The 24,304-nt window shown below is 43.0% G+C and overlaps 1 protein-coding gene across 2 annotated transcripts in view; it reads right to left on the reverse strand.

Moving 5' to 3' along the window:
* The window catches only part of SCAMP1 (secretory carrier membrane protein 1), a 90,569-nt gene extending 67,872 nt beyond the window's left edge, over positions 1 to 22,697 (reverse strand). Inside the window, exon 1 of one of the 2 annotated variants that reach the window (XM_032774494.2) lies at positions 22,409 to 22,697. In XM_032774494.2, coding sequence (XP_032630385.1) covers positions 22,409 to 22,465 — 57 coding nt within the window. In that variant the 5' untranslated portion in view covers positions 22,466 to 22,697. The remainder of the gene's footprint in view (positions 1 to 22,408) is intronic. The other variant, XM_032774495.2, reaches the window with a different exon arrangement.
* Between the last annotated feature and the right edge of the window lie 1,607 nt (positions 22,698 to 24,304).

Here is a 24,304-nt window from a genome sequence, read left to right on the forward strand (position 1 = left end):
GCATTGTGGGCAGCTATCCACAGGCTGTACATTTTGGCGTGTGGGTTGTGGGAGGGACGGAAGGGTGCGGGTCATCCGCTTCTGTTCAACGACCGCATTGTGGGCAGCTATCCACAGGCTGTACATTTTGGCGTGTGGGTTGTGGGAGGGACGGAAGGGTGCGGGTCATCCGCTTCTGTTCAACGACCGTTAAGTCCATAAATGGCTATTAGCCAGGATGGATAAGGAATGGTGTCCCTAGCCTCTGTTTGTCAGAGGGTAGAGATGGATGGCAGGAGAGAGAGATCACTTGATCATTGCCTGTTAGGTTCATTCCCTCTGGGGCACCTGGCATTGGCCACTGTCGGTAGACAGGATACTGGGCTAAATGGACTTTTGGTCTGACCTGGTACAGCCGTTCTTATAAAAGAAGTACCGCAGAGAATACTGAAATAAGAAAACTACAAACATATTTCAGTTGTGCCCAAATGTACAATCGGAATTGGACCTACTGTGTTTGGCACAGTACAAACATGCAAGACAATCCCTGCCTCAAAGAGTTTTAATCTAAGAAAACTGAGTTGTGGACAGTAGTATAAAATATATAAGCTTGTGAATTTGGCTATGTTTGGCAGTTTTGTTAGTTACATCTTTTGTTGCATATTTTCAAGTGAGGGGTGTAGGATGGAGAATGGTAGGAAAGAGGATGTTAATGTTCATCACCAACTCTAACCACAGTCCGCAGGCAGAGTTTTCTTGGCCTAACAGTAGAGGTGAGTATTAAGGATGGATTTGAAGGGTACGGTAGTGGCTGTACAGATTTTTTTTCCCCACGAGTTTTTGCCCCTTGTATAAGGAACAGCATGGAAAAGATGCATAAGTGTTTGAGGGAAGATGACTATTGATCAATAATTTCTGGGAATACTAGTAGGGTAAAGGCAGTGGTCAACATCACAAGAAGTTACTAAAGCAATTAGCTAGGCCAATTAAACAATGATGGATCTTGAAGGTAAAGACAAAAAAGTTTCTGTTTGATGCAGAGATGAAAGGGAAACCAGTGGATAGTTTCTAAGGGTATGTCTGTCGACACAGCAAAGAAAAACCCGCAGCTGTCACATGTCAGCCAATTTGGGCTTACAGGGCCCTTTCATTGCTGGGTAGACTGCCAGGCTTGGACTGGAACTTGTGCTCTGGGACCCTCCCCCATCATGGGTGTCTAGTTGTTGTGCAAACATACCCTAAGAAGGAATTAATGAGGTAAGAGCAATCACTCAGGAATAGACTCTATGAACAGCAGCAGTGCAAAATGGAACATTTGTGTGTTACGTAAGTGGTTTTCCTTAAACTGATAACTTTATGCTTCTAACTTACTAAACACTGCTTCGCCCTAAAAAAAAAGAGTAAAAATATAATTAGTGAATTGGGTTCACTGAAGGTTACGTTGGTTGTGACTGACATTGCTAATATGAAAACTCCTTGAGCTTTATTGATAAATGACTATCCACACCTCCTGCATTACAGATGTGCTGCCCATATGATCCAGCTTTTCACTGGTAATGAAGATCTGACAACTTTCTCATCAGGAGAAAAAAAGTATTATCAAGTTTTTCAAAACCAAACAAGTACCAGCAGCTATGTTTCAGCATCATTTTGCATAGCACTCCATTTCATCCACTCCAAGTCTTGTTGTACATCTCTTTAATGTCTCAAAGATCTTCACATAAGCAAGAAGGCTCTTCAGAAAGAGGCTGTTGAAGAGAAGGGGGCCAGATGTTGCTCCCAAGTAATCCACATTAACATTCTTGATAACAATGTGTTTTGAATGCAAAACTGAAAATTCATTTCATTGCTTGAACCTGTAGCTCAGTCCATTCAGAATATGAAATGGATAATTCTACGTCTGATGCCAAAAATGAGTTCCTCAACGCTAAGAAACAAATTGGTTAGAATACTGAACACAGTCCATTTGCAAAAGCTTAAGAGGAAGGGAGACAAAATAGTATCCCTCCACATACGCTACCTACCCTCTTTAAGCCACGCTTTTAGAGCCAAAACCTTTCTGATGATCAATTCAATTAGCTTCTGACCTCCCAGTGGTTGTGTTGCTTGATCTATTGATTATATTATTGATTTAGTTTCCCTAATTAGCACTCTGAAATTTGGTAGGTTCTTGCCCAAGATCAGGTCCAGTATTATCAGAAATTTTGTTCAGTTGGGAGGCCTAGTGTGCATGGTTGCAACAGTCACTCTTAGGAAATCAGACTATATTTATCACAGTTTAATTAACACAGTTAGCAAAATCACAAACACTTGAGGCATAGGCTTATAAGCCTATGCCTCAATTATTTACCATGCATCCCTGTGGTCAAACATTTCTGCTGATGTTCCTAACTAAATATATCACAAGCAGGTATAAACTAGCATCTTGTGATTGCCTACCAGCAATTTAGTCAACTAGCATTCTATCTTGTGATCCAGCGGTTACTCTTGGCTAGCTACTTACGCTGAGGCTTTTTGGCATTTATGCCTTAGATAACAGCTTAGCCAAACTTACAGGCCTTGAGAGTTGTAGGCTCATTGAATTATTGCCTTAACTTATACCACCTACGCCTTACTTAGCGAACTCTAATATATATATATGCTACAGTTGTTGCAAAATTTTAAAGGTTATACACATAAACAAAATAATTCTGATGGAGGTAGAAAATTATAAAAAAGCAGCCCATTCAGTTGTAACACAATGTGGAGTGCAATCCCAATAGCTCAAGCAATATAACTTGGATTGTGTCCTCCTTGCATTCTAGCTACAGTGACAAAATAATTTTAATATCTCCACGTACAATGTGCATGTGTAGAACAAAACTAAATTAGTTTGGAGTATCATCCATTCAAAACCAGAAATAGAACAGAGATCTCCACTGCTCGGAAGCTGGATCATTTAAACAGTTTGCAAGCCACATGCAGCTCTTTTACAGTTAAAATGTGGCTCATGGAGCCCTCACAACGCCACATATTCTCCACGTACCAGATTGGGTGGAAGAGATCCGTGGCTTCTGCCCTACAGTGGGGTGGTGGGGCTACGGGTTTCTGCTCAGCGAGGAGTGTGTGCTCAGGGCTTCAGCCCCACTACCCCTTTCCCTTATGGGGCTGAAGCCCCGAGCCTCAGCAAGCCACCTCCCGCAGGGCTAAAGCCCTGATCCCTGGCAGGTGCCACCTGTGGGGCTGAAGCCCTGATTCCCCCTACCCCTCCCTGCAGGGCTGGAGTCCCGAGCCCTGGCATGCACTTTCCACAGGGCTGAAGCCTCAAGACACTCTTTCTGCCGTGCCGAGACCCTGAACCCTGGCAGGCTCCTCTCACATGGAAGATGCCTTGAGACCCCATATACCCGCAGGGCAGAAGCCCCTAGCCTCATCACCCCACTGCAGGGCAGAAGCCCCGAGTTCCAGCAGGCATGGCTCTCAAACTTCTGAAGATTGTTGTATGCGGCTCCAGGGGTCAATAATTTTGGCCACCTCTGTATTATAATTTAAGACCAGAGAAAATGATAAATGAGTTGTATCGATATCCATTAAATAAGGAAGGATATACTGATCAGTTTAATGATGACGACATAGGTTTATCTGAAACAGCCGAAGCTGATGAAGAAAAAAAGATAACGAAAAGCAAGATGCTTGAAGAGTTACCCTGCTGCCTGCCTAGCATAAAAGCATTTTAAAATCACTTTTTATAGCTGCTATGTTTAATTTTTTTGTAAATGTCTTCTTGAATAATATTCAAGTTCAAATGCTAACTTTTGCTAAAATAATTATTCTTTCATTTTGTAGAATTTCATTTCATTGTTTTGCATTTTTCTGAGTAAAAATAACTCAGTTAAGTAACTTTTTTATAATTAGGCATAAATATTAATCTAAGGCTAAGTCTACTAGAGACCATAAAGTCTCATTTTTCTACTGTTTTAATAATTTTAAAATGTTTTAAATGTTTCACCGTTTTTACACTATTTGACTGGTCAATGACCAACACTACTTACACAAACAGCTCTTCTTCATTTCAATTATAAACTGTTCACTGGACCTCTTTCTTTTTTACATTCTAACTTGCAATTAAGTTGTTCTATATATCTCCTGCAATAACCTGCAATTCACTCAGCTTTACCTACAAGACATGGATGATGTGAATACAACTTCTATTAATGCAAAGTTCCTAAGTATGACACTGGAGAACTGCTTAGAACAGTTTAAGGGCACTCTGCCTACTCAGTTTGCCGGGGATTCCCTATTTTAATGCATGTTTTCTCTGTTCCTAGTGACAAGTAGAACGCTAAAATCTTGGCCTCTGATGCATAGCTTCTAGTGATTCAAAGAACAAGACTGTAATCTTTCATTTGGTACCCCAGATAGAGTACAGCATACCTCATAGAGAGAGAGAGAGAGAGAAAGAGACACATACATACAACAAACAAAAAAAACAAACAAAAAAAAAAAGGAAGGAGGGAAGGAATCAATATAATTGGACTGCAATAATTCTACAGTAACATCTTAGTTTTTCCAATATTAATCTTACCCTTGAAATTTCATCAAGACTGACTAGCTATATATACACACACACAAGATTCTAATTAATACAACAACCACCACAGTATTTAGGTGACAAATTAAAAAAAAAGGATTCGTGCCTCCACAACATCCTGAATTCTGTGCTCCACTACTGGCGAAATCAAGAATTCATAAGCCAAAAAGATGCTACTGACTGAAAAAGATTGACACAAACAGATGAATATTGCATTGTGAAGATCAAGGAGGTTTGTTTCTTTCCATACTAAGAGAGCAAGAACAATTGCTAGGTTTATATTGTTTAAGTGAACAAACTATTGTTGGTTACAAAGAGTTCAAAGATGCCACCTACTGAGGGGTAGGGAGGGGGAAATCTACTGTTTTAAAGAAGTCAAATAAATGTACTAGGCAAAATACTGCAAAGATTTTTCTATGCTTGAATTCTTCTCCCATCATTTTAGGTCTCAGAAGGAAGATGCTGATGAAACAAACAAACAATCTGAATAACTTTTCACAACAAAGTACACTTGACTGAAACCTACACCAAAGTTTTTGCCACCTTAATACTAGTATAAAGAAAGTTTTAGTGTCTCCCTCCTGCAGCAGTACACACTAAACATGTGACTGACTGAGTCACTGCTGGTCAAGAATCCCTCATGAAAATCACATGCCTAACAGATGAGCTAAGTTAAAAATTTAATCTAAATTAAACACGTAAAAGTACTTCACACCATTAAAATTTTATTTGTCTGTTAACATGAGATAATCTTACAATAGAGAAATATGCTGAGAAACAGCTTACATTAACATGTGGGATACTCCAGTCCCTTTCTATTTAGTTTAAGTTCAACAGCTCATTTACTGAACTAGTGTTTTTCTTCAAAACAGTTGACAGAACACATTCCATATAGTAACATATTGGTGAAATAATCTAGTGCAACACTTTCTTTTGCTCTGTATATACCTTTCCCCTCTTCCAATGTTGAACATCTATCAAACATCTCCCAGTATTACTAGAACAGGATACATGTAGTATACTAAGGTGAAAGTAAGCCAGTACGGTATGGTGTACAGGTAAGAGCCAGTACACAGCAACCGTACTGGCAGGGCTGATGAGGGGGGTCAAAGGAGCAGCTTCCCTGAGGCCCAGCAATTTAAAAGTGCCTGGGGTTCCCAGCAGCAGCTGGAGCCCCTGGCCCTTTAAATTGCTGCCAGAGCCCCAGAGTTTCCAGACAACACTCGCACTACTGCTACCATGGGGCTCCGGTGGTGATTTAAAGGGCCCAGGGCTCCCGGCCACCGCTACCGCAGCTGGAGCCCCAGGCCCTTTAAATCGTAAGTGGAACACCAGGGTAGCAGCAGCCAGGAGCCCTGGGGCTCCAGCAGCTTTTTAAAGGGCCCAGGGCTCCGGCCCTTTAAATCGCTACCGGCACCCTGGGGTAGCACTAGCAGCGGTCGTCAACCCTGGGCCCTTTAAATCGCCACCGGGCCGTGCTGAAGGGCTGGATGGGGTAGTCTGGCCCCAGCTACGCCCATTCCGGTTGAGCTGCCCCGGACCTTGCTCAGGACCCCGGGCGCCTTGCATACTGGTAAGTCCCTTAAGTTACTTTCACCTCTGAGTATACTTTTAAAGCTCTAACCCCTATTTAGTAAAAGTTAAAAGAAAACCTGCATCATTAAAATCTCCAATACAGAACTTCGCAAGGATTTGAAGAGATAAGAATATTTTAAAATCGAAGTATAGCAGGATAGTAAAACCACATCTTACATATATGCATTCAATTACAGTAAAGAAGTATATACAGAGAAATTCACTGGGTATATTTTCTGTGTGTGCAGAACTAGCATTAACTGTAATGCACGTATACACAATAAGGCAGCAGAGATAATTCTGGGATTTAAAAAAGGCTATGGAAACGCCATATGGAAACATTTTAAACAAACTCTGCCAAACAGGCAGGGCTTGTCTTCACCGCAGTGTTAGCTCAAATAAATGTACACTCAAGTTAATCCTGAGTTAGCTTAGCTTGTGCAAGAGTAATAACAATGTGAAACACCCAATCTGCACACATCTGTATCAGCAGCACAGAGCAGCTGAGTCTCACTGCATTACTAGTTCCAGCACCATCAGCACTCTAGTTTAAAGCCTCAGGTAACTGGAGCTAGAGACTTGTGTGTGCGGGGGAGTCACATGAAAGGTAAACACTTGCGTTTACCTTGAGCTAACACTGCAGTGAATACAAGTCCTTAGACACGTGCTTGGCTCTACTCACAGAGGTAATCTCACTGAATTCAATCCATCCAGTTAAGCATCTGCTGAAGTATTTGCAAGATCAGGGTCCATGTTATAATTTAGCAAGATATAACTGTATTCTGTTCATGTTCTCTTACCACACCCATTACTTAGCAGCATGACTTTTCTGTAAAAGAATTAACTTTCACACTTCTGAATTAAGCCTACCTTATGCTCCAATCTCACACTGAGCTCTGAACTGCAGACCTTGTGTGTCTGCACAGAGCCACAATGAAGTGAACAGGAAACTGACAGTGCAGGGCTCCGTGAAAGATCCAGGATACAGAGCCCAATCCTGCAGTCACTATAGAAGCAAAACCTTCTGATTACAACTGGAGTATGCAGCTACTGAAAGGAAGTTTCCAATCTCAGTAATCATTGCCATTCACTGAAATAATACCAACATATATTTATTGTGAGGGAAGTGCATGCCACAGAGGTGGAGATAGGGCGAGTGCGGCCCTGAGGCCAACTGAGTAGCAGCCTGCACCTGGATAGTGGGCCAGGCTGAATTGATGAAGCCTAGCTTTTAGTGATGGGAGGAGGGGGAGGGAGAAGCACTGGTAGAGGACTATAAACAAAGGAAGTTTAGAGAAGAAAGAGCTGCAGAAAGAGAGAAAGGAATTTTGCAGTTACTCTCTGGGATTAGAGTAGAAAGACCTGAAGAGTCAGGGAGAGACCATGAGAGTAACCTCTGGGATCCTTGACTGAGTAGAGAAGGCAAGAGACCAGAAGACAGACAGGTGGCATGTTCTAAAAGAACAGCAGGAACTGAACTTCCCAGCAGAGAGCGCTGCAAGGCAGTTAAACAAGAAACAGGGCACAGGAAACTAAAGAGACGAAAGGACAAGCCCAATGAAGGCAGATGTGGGTTTAAGTTTATATTTGCTGGTATATTTGCTGGGATTTTGCTGGGGGATTCCAGCAGAGGGCCCTTAGAGTCCTGACTCTAAAAATATGATGAAACTAGGGAGGTTATGGGGAGAAAGCCTGGAAAAGGCTACCACAGGAAGGAGTCTAGAGAAGCAGCAGAAAGGAGATGAACAAAGCAGAACTTGCCTGCTGGCTCCAGAAACTGGCATAGTAGAAGGGCCAAGGTTTCCCTACCAGCAACTGGTAAGACAGCATGATACCCTGAGGAGGGCACAAGGATGACTGAGAGCCCTGAGACACAGGCATTAGGACCACAAGGACCAGATTTAGGGCTAAAGACCTTCTTGTAAGGACACCACATGTTGTTTGAATTTAGTTACTCCGGCACGGTGCAAGATTAAACCATGACCTGGCTGGCATGCTGAGTCTCCGGAAGAGGCATTCCACCATGAGACTCAAGTGAGCATCAGCAAACTGTGCTAAACAGGAGAAAGCTGCCATGCCACACCCAGCCACAAGAGGGTGTGCCAAAAGTAAATCCACTCTTCTACATGGAATTACTCCAGAATTATATACAAGAAAAAACAAAACAAAATTGAAACTGGCCTGAGCGTTACTGTAGCCTCAGGTCTTTGGAACTTTATGAAATTATCTGAAGCATTTTTGAGGTTAGTAGAGTGTTTGTTTATTGGTGACTACAGTATTTCCAATACTGTATAAAGAAATCTAGAGAGGGAAAAGGCAGGACATTGAAGGTCAGTAGGTTTGAAATTCATTTCAGAAAGAAATTTTGGTTTTATTGCCATGATTTATACAAAAATGTATCAAGATATATTCCACACTGACCAAATCCGTTCAAGATAGACAAGTTTACTGTATAAAGTTCATTGAAGAATAAAACAAATGAAAAAAAGGAGTAATTTAAAATGGTCTGTGATAGTAATAGCACTATAAAAATATCACGTATAATTCCTAATTCACTGAAATATTACATTGGATACATTTTTTCCAGTACAGTTTTCACTGTAAAACCAAATCTCCTGAAAAGTTTTGAAAAATCTGTTTCCTATTACTATTCCTATAACTATTACCTGTTTTTCTCTTTCCTTTTTTCTTGACCCTCAAAATATCTGAGCTTGGGTTATAGACTCCTGTTTTAAAGAGGGATACTATCAATCTGAAAACTTATCAATTTTTTTAAAAATTCAGAAGCATTTTCAGATATGCCATGTAAAAGTATTTTAACAATCCCAAAATCAACACCATTCTGTGCAGTATTGTTTACATGTGCCAAAAATATAATACCACAAAGAGAGAATATAACTTGAAAATTAACAAGTGTTATACTATAAAATAAGTTCCTTTAATTCCAGCCGATGCCACACAGAAAGGCATAGTTTAAGGTTTGTGTATATTTCAAATCTCTTGTGAGTTAACTTCAGTTATTTCACATTAAAATATCTTCCATCCAAAAACATTTTGTTGTTGCCAATCATTTGGTGTTTTAATGTACATTAAAGCCACTTTGCAAGTGGGTTTACAGATATGCAGGATGAGGTTACCCACAGCACAGTAGGTGTGAAAAAACTGTTGCATATCTGCCGGGTCCTCCTCCTGTTATGCCACACTACTTTGCTAGCTACCTAGGATCCTGTTTACCTGTGCGTTCTCTAATACTTTGGGATCATCTTGACTGGAGGTCAACTCCCCATTCAAATGCTGAAGTGTGGCAAGAATTTGTCTTTTGCTATTCCAGCTGTGAGAAGTTCACAAGCCTAATTATTGATCATCATGACTCATGCTTAACTGTGGTCTTATGCCGAGATCCAGGACTTCATTGCCTTCTGAGGAGAGAAGCTCCGTTAGTCACATCTGAAGGGCAGTTGCTTACCAGCTGTACAAGCAGCTATAACAAATGCAGGACAGGAAGCACAGCTGGGACACCCCAGAGCCACAGTAAGGCAACAGAGCTCCAGCTGGCACACAGGACTAGTAAGTACTATGGAACCACTAAGCAGACCAGCGTCTGCTGGTACTATGAGAAGCTGGACCATATGTTTGCTGGAGATCATCCCACTCAACAACAGCATATTGTGGATTCCCCAACAGATCCTTCAAACCAGGATCTTGTTGACTTGGTGAACCTGGGAGCAAACAGTTTCAAAGATCATGGGGGCACCTTCCATCAAAAAGAATCAATCTGAACTACAGGCAAAAGACCCAAACTGTGGAGAGGATCAATTTCAGTAAGTATGCAATGATATTACAGTAAAATTGCCAGCTGAGTTTGAACAACTTAGTTCAGGCACCATAAAGTTTACCTTCACTCTGCTTCCTGAGCTTTTAAATACCACACCTAACCACTGCACTACTGAAAATGACAAGATGTGCTAGAGACTATATGAACTCTTCATGCCTTTACTTCTATAAATACGTCAATACACAAACACCACTTAAGCTTGCTCTATCCCACCACATACAGTCCCACAACAGCATTTACTGGTCTCTCACCCACCCAGTTGACTTTCCCACTCCCCACTGGAGATTGTTCTAAAAAGACACTTATTTTAGCAGCAAATACAGAAAAGAAAATGCACACACAAAATCATGTTTCGAACTCAGGGTTTCATTAATGATCAAAGATTTGAGCTAACATGAGTTATGAATCAAATTGCCAAAATTATGCTAGACATTTCCAGAAAGATAGATTTTAAGATGCTTAACCATTCACACACATACCCTTTGATGTACTGTAGAATTTTATTAATTCTGAAGTACCCCTTATGCTGATCTGCAGGTGTTAAATATGAAAACTTAAAAGCACATAGTGCTCTAATTGGCACAAAGATTGAATGGCATTGCACCTCTCTTGGCATTGCCCAAAGTGCTTGCAGTTCCTTTTCACTCCTGCACCAGATTTGGGGCAGCTATGCCTTTCTGGACAGGAGGATTCTGTCTTTTGGGAACACAACACAGGATAACATCCTCCAACATAAGGAGAGTCTGCAGAACTACACATGCATTTGGTAGGACTCACTGATCCAGCCTCTTTAACTTGCCACCCTATCACTCACAACCCATTTGAAATTTAGTTCCCCTATCCCACACTGACAGAACCCCGCCCCTTTTCTCCTCTTGTCCTGCCACCCAACTCTCAGACCTGGGGGCTCCTACACAGAGGAAAAAGATTGGAGATTAGATGTTTATACAATCTCACCCAAGACTGGGAAGAGCCTACGGGAAAGGAAATCTCAAAATGAGAAGGGAAAATCAACATTTTATCGGTGTGAGCATACAGGCTACAATTCCAACAGCTTGGGTCCCCCAACACTTTCACACACACACACTTTTTCCCTATAGCACCACCATTGAGAAGAGGAGAAAGAAAGGACAAGAGAAATGACTAGCACATCACAGAAAACTGCTAGGGATGGAGAGACAAAGAATCCTCTTGGATCATATGACCTTGAAACTTTCTATCTGCACAGCTTTATGAATTCTGAAATGAGTTTTTACTGCTCAAAACATTCAAACTGGTATTCATTGGCACTGAAGTACTGGAAGTGTTTACAGTCACAGTTCTGAGTCCTGCACCATTAACTAAAGTGTGCAGCACACTGTCACCACAGTGACACAAGCATGATATAAACACTATATTCACATTGTATTGTCCTTTCATTGTTTTTAATGCCCTCACTTATCAACTATGATAAAATTCTTGTATCAAGACATCCACAGAAGAAAAAACATGCTAATAAATGGCTTACATGAAAACCACATACACACTTTACAATAGCACCTGGACTCAAAAGTATGAGCTCCATGCACCCCTTCCTCTGTGCCCCCAAGCAGATGAATCATTTGGTAAATGTCTCCATTTGGCTTTTCAAAATCTTCACCCAGTGTGCCCAGCACTTGCTCCCATCCATTTACAAAGCTCTCTCCCTTCTTCTCACAAAAGTTGTGCAAAACACAGCAAGCAGCTATCATAACAGAAAGATGTTTCTCATCAGCCTCAGGATCTTTAATCTATTTTCCATCTTCCAAATGTACATTCTACAATCATTTTTGCAACTATTCAGTGTATAGATACATAGTTCCTGTCTTCTAGCAAAATGTTCAGTAAAAGGCTTCACCCAGAATGAATGATGGAATGACAGAACCATTGATGCAAAAGTTCCACTCGTCACTGCAGAAAGTCCAGACTTTCTGGTGGCATGGCCCTTCCTGAATACCCCACAGACATGCTTTGGAACTTTCCATGATATCAATGAGGCCTTGCACTAACCATGGAGAAGTACCTTTTTCCATTTATGAACTTCAAGGCCAGGTGCAGGAGGCAAAGAATAACATGAGTCCCATTAGCGGCCCTACAACAAGTTGGGAAACCCAACTGTGAAAACATGTTGTTAATTTCCTGTACATTTCCCAATCTTTTGACCCAGGGGGACAGAACTCTTTCCAGTGGTTCTAAAACTTTTTTGTCCATGGACCACTTGAAAATTGCTGAGGGTCTTGGCGGACCACTTAATGATCTTTCCAAATGTTGTTTGTACCATTAGTAACTACTGTAAAGAGCTTTGGATTAAAGAACTATATAAAAAAAACCTTTAACAAAAAAACTTTCTACAAATAAAAGCACACAACTCTTTTTAATAGCAGTAGTCTTACCTTTCTAAAGACATGGATGTGTCTGTTTTTGTTAGCAAAGTTCAGGGAAGCCGGGTGTAATGTTTGTCAGCTTTAGCCTTAGGTCAGGTTCAGCATTCATCCTGCTTCTGTATTTGGACTTAAAGGCTGTAAGTGATGAAAATCCTGTCTCACACAGGTATGTAGTAGCAAATGGCAACAAAAAACGCACTGCTTTGTCTGCAAGTTCTGGGTAGTCTTTTGGATTCAAAGAACTGAACTTAATTACGGAATGTCTTAAATTCTGACCGTAATGTTTTGTTGCAAGAAAGCTCCAACAAGCACTCTTGTGCCTTACTGAACAAACCAGAAGGCAGCTCACTGATTTCAATTCCAAAAGGATTACATATCCAGTTGTTTGGTTCAGCTTCTACCAGAAAGTAATCTTCAAACTGCTGCTTCAAGGCAACAACTTGTTCTTCAATTTCATTTTTTTTTTTTTTTGGTTAAGCATCAGTTCATTTTCAGACAGAAAACCTTCCAATGTTGAAAATGTGCTGAAATCATCCTTTTTGACGTGACTAGCAAACAAGTCAAGTATCTTGATTGTTGCATGGATTTTGTCTCGCACATCCAATATATTCACTGAAACTCCCTGCAACCCAGCATTCAACTCATTTAGGCATAGAAAGTACTCTTTATTAAGTTGGCAGATGATATCAAACTGGGAGGGATTGCAACTGCTTTGGAGGATAGAGTCAAAATTCAAAATGATCTGGACAACCTGGAGAAAAGGTCTGAGGTAAACAGGATGAAGTTTAATAAAGACAAATGCAAAGTGCTCCACTTAGGAACGAACAATCAGTTTCACACATACAGAATGGGAAGAGACTGTCTAGGAAGGAGTATGGTGGAAAGGGATCTAGGGGTTTTATGGAACACAAGCTAAATATGAGTCAACAGTGTGATACTGTTGCAAAAAAAACAAACGCGATTCTGGGATACATTAACAGTGTGTTGTGAGCAAGACACGAGAAGGCATTCTTCCGCTCTACTCTGCGCTAGTCAGGCCTCAGCTGGGTATTGTGTCCAGTCCTGAGCACTGCATTTCAAGAAAGATGTGGAGAAATTGGAGAGGGTCCAGAGAAGAGCAACAAGAATGAATAAGGTCTTGAGAACATGACCTATGAAGGAAGGCTGAAAGAATTGGGTTTATTTAGTTTGGAAAAGAGAGACTGAGAGGGGACATGATAGCAGTTTTCAGGTATCTAAAAGAGTTTCATCAGAGGAGGAGAGAAACTTGTTCACCTTAGCCTCTAAGGATAGAACAAGAAGCAATGGGCTTAAACTGCAGCAAGGGAGGTTTTAGTTGGAAATTAGGAAAAAGTTCCTAACTGTCAGGGTAGTTAAACACTGGAATAAATTGCCTAGGGAGGTTGTGGAATCTCCATCTCTGGAGATATTTAAGAGTAGGTTAGATAAATGTCTATCAGGGATGGTCTAGACAGTACTTGGTCCTGCCATGAGGGCAGGGGACTTGACTCGATGACCCCTCGAGGTCCCTTCCACTCCTAGAGTCTATGAATCTACATAAATACATCGGAGAGGTAAGCCAATCCCGAGAGCCAGGATGAATCTTCAAAACAACTTGTGAACTGAAATGGATGGTCTCTTAGAAATAGCTGTACTTCTGAATGTAGCTCGAACAAACAAGTACTTTGCCTATTCACAACCACTATACTTCTGTATGAAGAAGCTGTACATAAGCACTACCCAAGCACTACCCATTTCATTACATGGAACACTAAAAATTTGAGAATTCATAGATCTAGCTTGTATTAAAATTAGCAGTTTTTACTGCAGAGTCCAAAACACCCTTCATTTCCACTGGCATTTTCTTGGCAACTAGTGCCTCTCAATGAATGCTATAGCGCATTCATGTGGCATTAGGTGCCACTTCACAGATACGAGCCATTATCCCACTGTGTCTTCCCGTCATTGCTCTTCCACTATCAGTACATACTCCAACACGACATTTCCAATCAATACTGCATTCCTTCACAAACTCATCTAGTAACTGGAAAAGTTGTTTGGTGGTTGTTCTTCTTGGCACTGAATGACAAAACAAAATATCTTCCAGCACTTTCCCTTTCCACTCATACCTGATGTATGCAAGATTTGCAGCGTCAGTGATATCAGTCGTCTCATCCAATTGCAATGCAAAATACCTACTGTTGTTCACGTTTCACAAGAATGTCTTTAATATCAGTGGTGTGAGCATTGGCTTGCTAAATCCAGGGATGTAAGTTCTATCCTTGAGGGGCCATTTAGAGAACTGGGTTAAAAATCTGTCTGGGGATTGGTCCTGCTTTGAGCAGGGGGTTGGACAAGATGACCTCCTGAGGTCCTTTCCAACCCCGATATTCTATGATGTTATGATCCTGAATTCTGCGTGACAGCGTCATTTGAAAGAGGTACACAATCTAATTGCTTTGCCATCTTCTCGCCACACATTATTAACGCAAGTTCTTTAGCTCCAGGGGGAATAAGTTCTTCCCAATAGCGTGAGGCTTCCCCGCTTTGGGGATTTGAAGGCTTGCACGATATGAAGCTTCCAGGGCCTTTACATCTACTGTTGTATGAGCAAACATTGTTACTTTCCCTTGTTTCAACTCATTCAGTTCTCCTGAATTTTTTCAGCGCTGTTTACCTTTGAAAGCAGCATGATTTGTCGTCAAATTGCGCAGGAGGTTTGCATGCTTCAAGTTTTCATTAGCCAGCACTCCGTAGCATAACACACATTGTGGCCTTGGTTCGTCTTGTTCACCAGTCCCTATAAAGCCTAAATTAATATAGCTTGAGTGGTATTGTCTTACCATTTATTGGCATTTCAGTGTATTCTCATTATTGGTACTCATACTGGTTCCTGGTAAACCCAGGGCTGCACTCAAAATTTCCTTTGCAGATGTATGTTCGCTTGCTGTACTCTCATGTTCGATTTTGAACTTTTCGCTGATCGCACAGTCACTGGTTTGATTATTTGTTGTCTTCTTTTCAAAAGAACCCGTTTTCAACCACAAATCCATTTCTGGGGGTTGACTACTATCCTACTTACTGGACTGACAACTGTTACATTTTTTAAATAGCCCTTGGGTCTGGTACAGTCAGTTTATCTTTCCACAGGACAATGATGACCAATAAATACAATATAGGTAGGTTAGCTGAATTGTATTCAATGAAAACCACGCATACACAGCTGAAAAAAGTGACCAATTAAAACTATGTACACCTCTATCCCATTATAATGCAACCCAATATAATACGAATTTGGATATAATGCAGTAAAGCAGTGGGGAACCCCAGGACCTTTAAAGCACTGCCCGACCTCCCCTACTTTACTGCGTTTATGCAAATTCGCGTGGCGCCCTGGGCCCTTTAAATCCCCGTCCAAGCCCAGTTGCTGGAGCTTCAGTGATGATTTAAAAGGTACAGAGCTCCCCGCAGCGGCCTGAGCACCAGGCCCTTTAAATCTCTGCCCAAGCCCTGCCGCTGGAGCTCCGGTGGTGATTTAAAGACCCGAAGTTCCTCACAGTGGCTGGAGTACCGGGCCCTTTAAATCCCCGCCCGGTCAGAGGCTCGGCCACTGTGGGGAACCCCAGGCCCTTTCAAGTGCTGCCTGAGCCCAGCTGCCGGAGCTATGGCGGTGATTTAAAGGGCCTCGGCACCAGGCCCTTTAAATCACCGCTGGGGAAGCCGGTCCAGTCCAGCACAGCGTACCCAATATAACACAGTCTCATCTATAAGGTGATGAGATTTTTTGGCTCCCAGGAATGCATTATATTGGAGTAGAGGTGTATGTACTGTAGTAGGGTACCAATTTTAAGAATCATGTTTCACTTCTGGATTAAATGTGAATTAAAATAAAACAACACCAAAGGCCCAATTAAATAACCTACTCTTACCATAGATCACTAAACCTTCAGGGAAAGCTGCTCTCAAAAAATGAAACATCTGCCAAAACAATAAGATGCTACAGACTTTTGCAGTTCACAAAACTATCCCTCTTGCATGCATATTACTGCACACCTAGCTCAGCTTTAAGATGCTATACAAATCTATGAGTCAACTAGAAATAGTCACACTCATTGCAATATTAATACAATATTTTCTGATACTGGAGAGTAGAGTAGAGGGCATTCACTCAGGCTTATGCAACTTCTGAGATGTCCACTCTAAATTTGATATTTCACACACAACAGTAAAAATAAGTAATAAAGCCACAAAACCACAAACAAACGACAATACTGAAAATACGAAGGGAAGTAAAACATCAAGTGGTTGGTTATGGGTATTTTAAATTAGTGTTTAGGATCCATGCTGTGCAAATGCAACAGAGCCCTGTAGAAACAGGCAAAGTTCTCCTGGTTTCACATTGTGTGTGTCACCAACTCAAAAACTCACAGTGAACTCATTGAGTTTTTATAAGCCTTGAAGCACATGAAAACATGGCTTGGAGTTTGCAGACAGATCCCTGCTTCAAAGAGTTTGCAAATAAGGTCTTTATCCTATAGCAGCATCCACACCAAACCTAGGGCTGCTTGCTACTTAAGAGTCAATGGGAGTACTCTGAAGAGAGAACTATACCAGATAAAGATCTGGCCTTAATGGTTTCCATGGCTCTCCCCAAATGTAATGGAAATCATTTGCAGTACAGTACCTCCTCACTTAAAAGTCGTCCTGGTTGAAGTTGTTTGGTTGTTACACTGCTGATCAATTAGGGAACATGCTCGTTTGAAGTTGTGCAATGCTCCCTTCTAACATCATTTGGCAGCCGCTTGCTTTGTCCACTGCTTGCAGGAAAAGAAGCCCATTGGAGCCAGCTGGTAGGCACTTGTAACCAGGGTGGACCAGCAGCACCCCACACCCGCCTCCTATCAGTTCCCCCCTCCCCTAAGTTCTCTGTGCTGCAGCTGCCCAGCAGGCTATCAAGACAGTTCAGCTGTCCCTCCCCGCACTGCCATGTGCTGCTCCTGCCCTCTGCCTTGGAGTTGCTCCCAGAGACTCCTGCTTGCTGTGCGGGGCAAGGAAGCAGGGGGCTAATGTCAGGGTGTCCCCCTTCCTCCCGCTTACCCCTTCTCCATATAGAGCAGGGAGGGGATATGGACGGAGAGAGACAGAGAGCGCCTGGGGCAGCAGCTGCTGTCTAAACTTTCTGATCAACTTAAAAAGACAATGCACTTAACAGTGGGTCAGCTTACTTAAAAGAGCAGTGTGCATTTCTCTTTCTCCCCCACACATAAGGCGTGTGTCTGTCTCTGTCTGCTATGCTGTCTCCCCTCCCTCCTATTCATGCGGCCTTGTGTGAGAGGGTACATTAACAAGGTGTTGTTGAGGGCTCAGCCCAGTGCTAGTTGGTCATTTAGTAGCAAGGCATTCCGAGGGAAATATCCCTCCCTCTTCCACCCTCTAACTTTAGTAGCACCTCAACTAAGCTTCACAATGATCAGCTGTGAACTGTATTAAATTGTTAAAATGTATACTGTGTGTCTATATAAATATACAGTTTTTTGTCTAGTGAAAAAAATTTCCCTGGAACCTACCCCGAGGAGTTACTGTGGTTTGGGAGAGCAGCCTTGTCCACTCAGCAGCAGCTACCAAGCTGAGGCTGGGAAGGAGCAAGGTGTCTGTCTCCCTCTCTCACCCACTGCAGCAGCCCCAGAGTTGGAGCTGGGAAGGAAGGTGGGGGAGGGGGTGTCTCTTCCCCAGCAGCTGCAGCCCTGGAGCTGGGGAAAGTCGCCTCTTTCTCTGCCCACTGCAGCCCTGCAGGTCCCAAATTCCTCCCACCTCCTCTTCTCACCCCACTGCCCCCACCACCTTTCTCCCTACCCCCTATTCCCTCCAAGGCCACCACCTCATCTTACATGTGCATCTTCTCCAGGACACAGACACCTAATTAGTGGAGCCACACCTGCACAGTTCCCCTAATTAGATGGGCAGTCCTTCATTCTCCTGTGCACGGCCGCCCAGGCGCGCGCCTTAGAGGGAACTATCCACAGATCACATGAATGGAGCTGTATCCATGGACTACAGTTTGAGAACCTCTGCTCTAGACAACAGCACACACCTTCATGACAACAATCCTAACTGCCATCTCTGATGGGTTAGCTAATGACCAGTAGCAATCAGGGGGAGGGGGAATAAGGAGGACGAGCTCTCATATAGCTACGGCCACATGCTTCTCAATATTGAGGGCAGCTTTCATGTAGGTGTTCCACTGTACCAGTTTGAACTCTACACAGATTTCTAGGAAAGTGGATTTTTACATCCTGAAGTTCTGCAGCCACTGCTCATCATCCCAGATTAATAACACTATTTTATTCCACCAGTCAGCACTAGTTAGCAGAGCCCAAAAGCAGTGTTCCATGAAAAAAATGTAGGGGAAGTCTCTGCTTAATTTCAAACTTCCTTTTTGAAAAACTGGCAATCAACAGGTATTGCTTAATTTTTTTGTATTTAATTTAAATTTTAATAGATTATAACTGTAGGCCATAACATAGGTTGTAAATTTCCAACTAAATTTTCATATTTATTGCCAATAAAGAAAAAAATGTATTTAATTTTAAAAAAAGGATTAAATATTGAGGGTTTTTTTATTTTAAATAAATTATCTACAATTTTTATCCACCTGCTCAGTAGAAACTCTGCCACAAGACACACCTGACCAAGCAGTCTCCCCTTATTAGTTTGTGGTTACACTTAAACCTCACCCCACCACCACCTAGATGTGAAAGAGACATACAAAACAGCTGAAAAAGGCTAAATTGTTAAAATTTATTGTACATAAAGTTATAAAATGTACACAATAAAACTGATGGGGGGAATCATTAGCACTTTAATCTCTAACCTTCAGCCTTACTACTATTAACAACTAGCTCTTACATAGCATTTTTCATCCATAGATCTCAAAGCACTTTACCAATAGCAGGTAAAATAGTAGATAAAATACTTCAGAACACAATTGTGACTTAAGCTGTCAGTGTTGTGGGCTTTATGAAATTTCTTTTACAGGATATGCAAATGCACCTACTTGGGGTATGCAGGAACTCAGCCTTTTGAAGTTTCACTCTGAGAAGGAAACGCATTACCTATTCACAGTCTCTTCAAAGACCAAAACTGGATAAAGGAGGGCCTTACCTATTCATGACTTTATGTGCTTGTTCTGAGCTTTAGCTGTGATGAACTTGTGACCACAGGGAAAATTCTTCTGTGGGGTTCAAAGGACTAATCACCAACCAGAGCTCTTGCTGGACTGAGGGAATGATCTCTAGTAAGCTTACTAGCATAACTGCAGGTTCTTTTATTATTTTTAATGTTTTTCTTTAAATGCTTATATAGTAACTCCTCATTTAATATCCTCCTGCTTAATGTTGTTTCGAAGTTATGTCACTGCTCCATTAGGGAACATGCTCGTTTAAAGTTGTGCATTGCTCCCTTATAACATCATTTGGCTGACTTTACAAGAGAGCATTGCACAAGTTCCTCTTCGCTGCCTCCTCCCAGCCCTTCCCCCCACTGCTAAACAGCTGTTTGGTGGTGCTTAGAACTTTCTGGGAGGGAGTGAAGGAGGGAGCAAATGAGCAGAAAGGCTGCCCCTCCTCAGCAGGCAGGGCCACACGGAACGCAGAGGCTTTAGGGGCTGCAGGGCCCGGGGCTAAGGGGGCCCTGACCTGCAGCTCTAACGCCCCTTTCGGAATGTAGCTGTGAGAGCATGGGCCAGAGGACTCAGGAGGAGCAGGGGCAGCTGTGCAGCCAGCGGCCCAAGAGAAGCAGTGCTTTCCCCTTCAAAGCCGGCTGGAGAGAATCCCAGAATCACGGCCATAGGAGTGGTGCCGCGCTGCACAGAGCCACCTGCACAACCCCTGTATCAAACAGGAGCTGCACCAGGTAAGTCCTCTGCACCTCCTGCATGCCCCAGCCCTGAGCCTCCTCCTGCACCACCACCCTGAGCACCCTCCCATACCCTAACTCCCAGAACCTTCACCCCCAGACCTGAGCCCCAGGAGGAGAATGGAGAAAAAAGAATGAAGAGGGGGGGAAGATAAGAGAGAATGCTCCCCCCGGGGGGGGGGCAAAAATGAAGCTGAGCACAGGGCCCCCCACTAACTCTAAATCCACCACTGGTGGGAGGGGGAGGAGTGAGGAAACGCCATGTCTCCGCTCCTCCCTTGTAGAAAGTCCCAAGCCTAAGAGCTGCCAAACAGCTGTTTGGCAGCAGGGAAGCACTGGGAGGAAGGGGGAGAAGCGGGGATGCAGTGGGGAAGAGGTGGAGTGGGGGTGGGAAGAGATGGGCCTAGAGTGAAGCGGGCAGGGGAAGAGGCAGGCCTGGAGCATTCCCTGGCAAAGTCAGCACTTGTTTTTCTGGCAGGGGGGGAGCTGCTGCTGTGCAAGGTGCTTCCTAGCATCCTTGCCTGTCTCATTGTCTGCAGCCTGTATGGGATAAGCTGGCACACCTCCCAACTACAGCACAATTCAGTACTATACAGTATATAAATCCTTTTGTCTGCTCCCCAAAATTTCCTTGGAACCTAACCCCCCACATTTACATTAAATTTTATGGGAAAATTGGATTCATTTAATGTTGTTTTACTTAAAGTTGCATTTTTCAGGAACATAACTACAACCTTAAGTGAGGAGTTACTGTACCTTAAGAATAACTGTACCTGATTAAAAAGAGCTGAGGGTAACTTAACTGTGACAATAACACTGTTTACTATCTTTGAAGGAAAAGGAAAAGGAAAACAAAGCAGGCTGACTTTGTTGGAGAATTTACAGTATAAGCAAGGAACTGTGCAGTCTGCAGCCAGGAGGCTAGAGTGGGTGCTCTTGCTAGCCCAGAGGAGGAATACAGGTGCAGTTGCCCTGTATTGTGACACTGAACACTTGAGCCATAAAAACAGCAAATGAAGAGGAAAGGGAGGGCTGAAGCTGTAGGGATAGTAAAGGAGGAATTCTGAACTCTGAATATTACAAACAGCAGTCCAAGAAGTGAAAATCTTCAAAGACCTTTACATTACGTATCTTAATTTCGTAAAAAGAGAGCAAAGCTTTGCCTCCTATTGCTGCCCAAATACCATTACAACATGTGCTTTAGAAATAGCAAGGTTAGCAAAACTTAAGAAGGGAAATAACACAAGACTTGAATTTTTGGGGAAGAGAGGAAAAACTAAACTAAACTAGCAGCTTGTTTAATTTTTGAACTTTAACTCCAGTCCAAGGTAACTGGTGCCATAACTGCAGATTAGGGTTATAAATCCTTGCATTATAACAAAATATCTAATGGAGACCAGAAAAATGGAATCTTTGCTAACAGACAGGGGGCAAGACTGAATATGAAGGAACCAACTGTAAGATTTTTTTTTAAAAGCATATATTTCCTTTGGTGTGGAAGTTTTTATGTGCGGTGACTGTGAAATGTGTTTTTTTAGAAGACTAACGCCAGGCTAGGGTTTTGTTTTAGATCTTGTTGTCTTTGCCTTTTTGTTATTACATATCAGCCCGATCGTCTAGCACTTATTGCTTGGAAGGGGTGCGACCACTTGTACACACAGGTCCGCTGCGTAACACATACTGCCTGGTGCCTATGGGACAACCCTGCAGAGTTACTACAGCGATTATCGGCCCCTCTCCCGGACGCAGAGCTACAGCCTCCTCCAGCGGTCTCCATAGCCTCCTCCCAACAGCCACAGCGGGGCGCCGCCGCCGGGCGAACGGAGATGCTACAGTGTAACAGGGCAAAACGCCGCTCAGGCGTCCGGGCCCCTACCCAACCTGGGGAAGGGAGGCAGGGCCTGCGGGAGCCCCACAGCGCGCGGGTATTGGGCAGGCGGGAGATGTGGACCTGAAGGCGTCTCTGCCCTGTTTTCCTGGGCACAAAGGCAGACTCCCGGGGCCTGCGGCGGAAGGCCGGGCGCGCAGGCAGCCCCCCGCGGGGTGCGTTCGCCCTCAGCGAACAGAAGACGCACCGGCCCCAAGCTAGAAGGAGAAGGACTGTTCCGCCCCGGGAGCCGGCCTCGCTCTCACCTTGAAGGGGTTGTTGAGGTCCGGGTCCGCGAAGGGGTTACTGTCGAAGTCCGACATGGCGGGGGCGGCCGGGCGCTGTGATCACCGGGCGGCGGCTGCTCCACTCCAGCGCCCCACAATCTACCCCCGAACCGATATCACAAGCAGATCCGGCCTAGGTCCCGCCCCTTGCCCGAGCAGCCAGCCAGCGAGATCCAAAATGGCTGCTCCGGAAGTGAGGTCTTCGGCGAGGCAAAACCATCTGTACGGCTGGAAAGGGGACACTACATACAGCGCTGCATCCTGTCAGTGACTGCAGTCGTTAGCGTGAATAAATGTTAAGCGCTACTAATAACAACTTACAGCAGGATGAAACTAGCACTGGATGAAAAAATAGTGATCTGTGCTTTGCTGATGATATTGACTTAATTAGATCATTGTAAGAAGAGATGCAAAAATTGCTAGAAAGAGTAGTAGTTGGAGCAGAGAAGTTAGGGCTAAAGATATCGCCTGAGAAGACAATTGTGACATATGAGGCTGTTGATAAAGCCAAGATAATTCTACCCAAATCTGGAGGCGGAATGATGAGCTCTCCAAATACTTGGGTAGTATGACTACAAAGCACAGTAAACAGCACAGAGATTGGGACATGTACCTCAAAAGCAGCACCCAGGAACCCCCATATTCACCACTGTCATATAATTATGTTTTTTACAAAGCTTGTCTTGTGAGGTATCATTTTAAAAGTCTTGATCTGTTGAACAATAACATCCTCCTGGATTGTATGTACTATCGTTGTATGTGAAGTTATGAAGTTTTACTCTGTATGTCTCTTTGTAATATTTTGTGAGGCTGGAAACACCCACACCCAGCCTTTCAGGTATAACAATGGAGTAGCCAGACAGTATTAATGGCTCATCAACGCCTATCAAGAAAAGAGTCCACTATACTAGAGATTTCTTGGACAAGGTGGGGGGGCAGACTAACCACCTCACAGCAAATATCTTTCCAGCAAGCTGGAAGAAAGTATAAAAGAGGGGATGTGACATCATCACTTGGCCTCTCTCCTCCTCCAACTCAACACCTAGAGGAACATCAGGAGAATAAATACTTTGAACTGAGGTAGGTGGTCTCAAAGCATTCCAGCCTATACATTGAGGATCTATGATCCATTTGTACCCTGTGTCAGGGTGAGATATTACTTGGTTTAAATCCTGTTTACTTTGTAGAACTCAGACTGCAGATTTATTTTTATTGCTTAGGTAACCAACTTTAATCTTTACCCTTGCTGTTTATATTTGCTTAAAAAAATCTGTAGTTAATATCTATTTTATAATTTTACCTAAAACAGCATGATTTTCATTAATGTGCTTTGGAAGTCTCAACTCAGTTTACAAAAGCTAGCTTGTGTCTTCTCCACGTCAAGACAGGGCATACTGAATAATGAACGTAAACTGGCCAAGGGGAGGGATCTGGCTGGAGCCTCTCTACTGCTGGTTCATGCATGGCTGGGAGATCATTCATGTAACTCAGTTGGGTGTGTCCCTGCCTGTGGATGTCTAAGTGCAGTACCTGTCAGATGTTTGTGGCTTAACACAGCATCACCATAGGAGAGAGCCCTAGGATGATAGGACAGAGGGCTCAGCAGGCCCTCAGTTCAGGTTGCACCTTGGGGAATCAGTCACAAGATCCAACTTAGAAGTTGCTGCTCTACCACCACTCAGACACATTTGTAGCAGCAAAAGTATTACTATGAAGTGTAAGATGAAATTGCTGCGATCTCATCTGCATCTTGCTATATAAACATAAGATATGGATGCTAAAGAAACAGGACAGTAAGAGGCTTTGAAGTGAAGTGGGAGTGGTGTGTGTTATCTATAACTTATACACAACAAGTAAAAATGTCACCACCCTAAT

This window comes from Chelonoidis abingdonii, chromosome 6 (genome assembly GCF_003597395.2).
Source record: "Chelonoidis abingdonii isolate Lonesome George chromosome 6, CheloAbing_2.0, whole genome shotgun sequence".
In the NCBI taxonomy this organism is placed as follows: domain Eukaryota; kingdom Metazoa; phylum Chordata; order Testudines; family Testudinidae; genus Chelonoidis; species Chelonoidis abingdonii.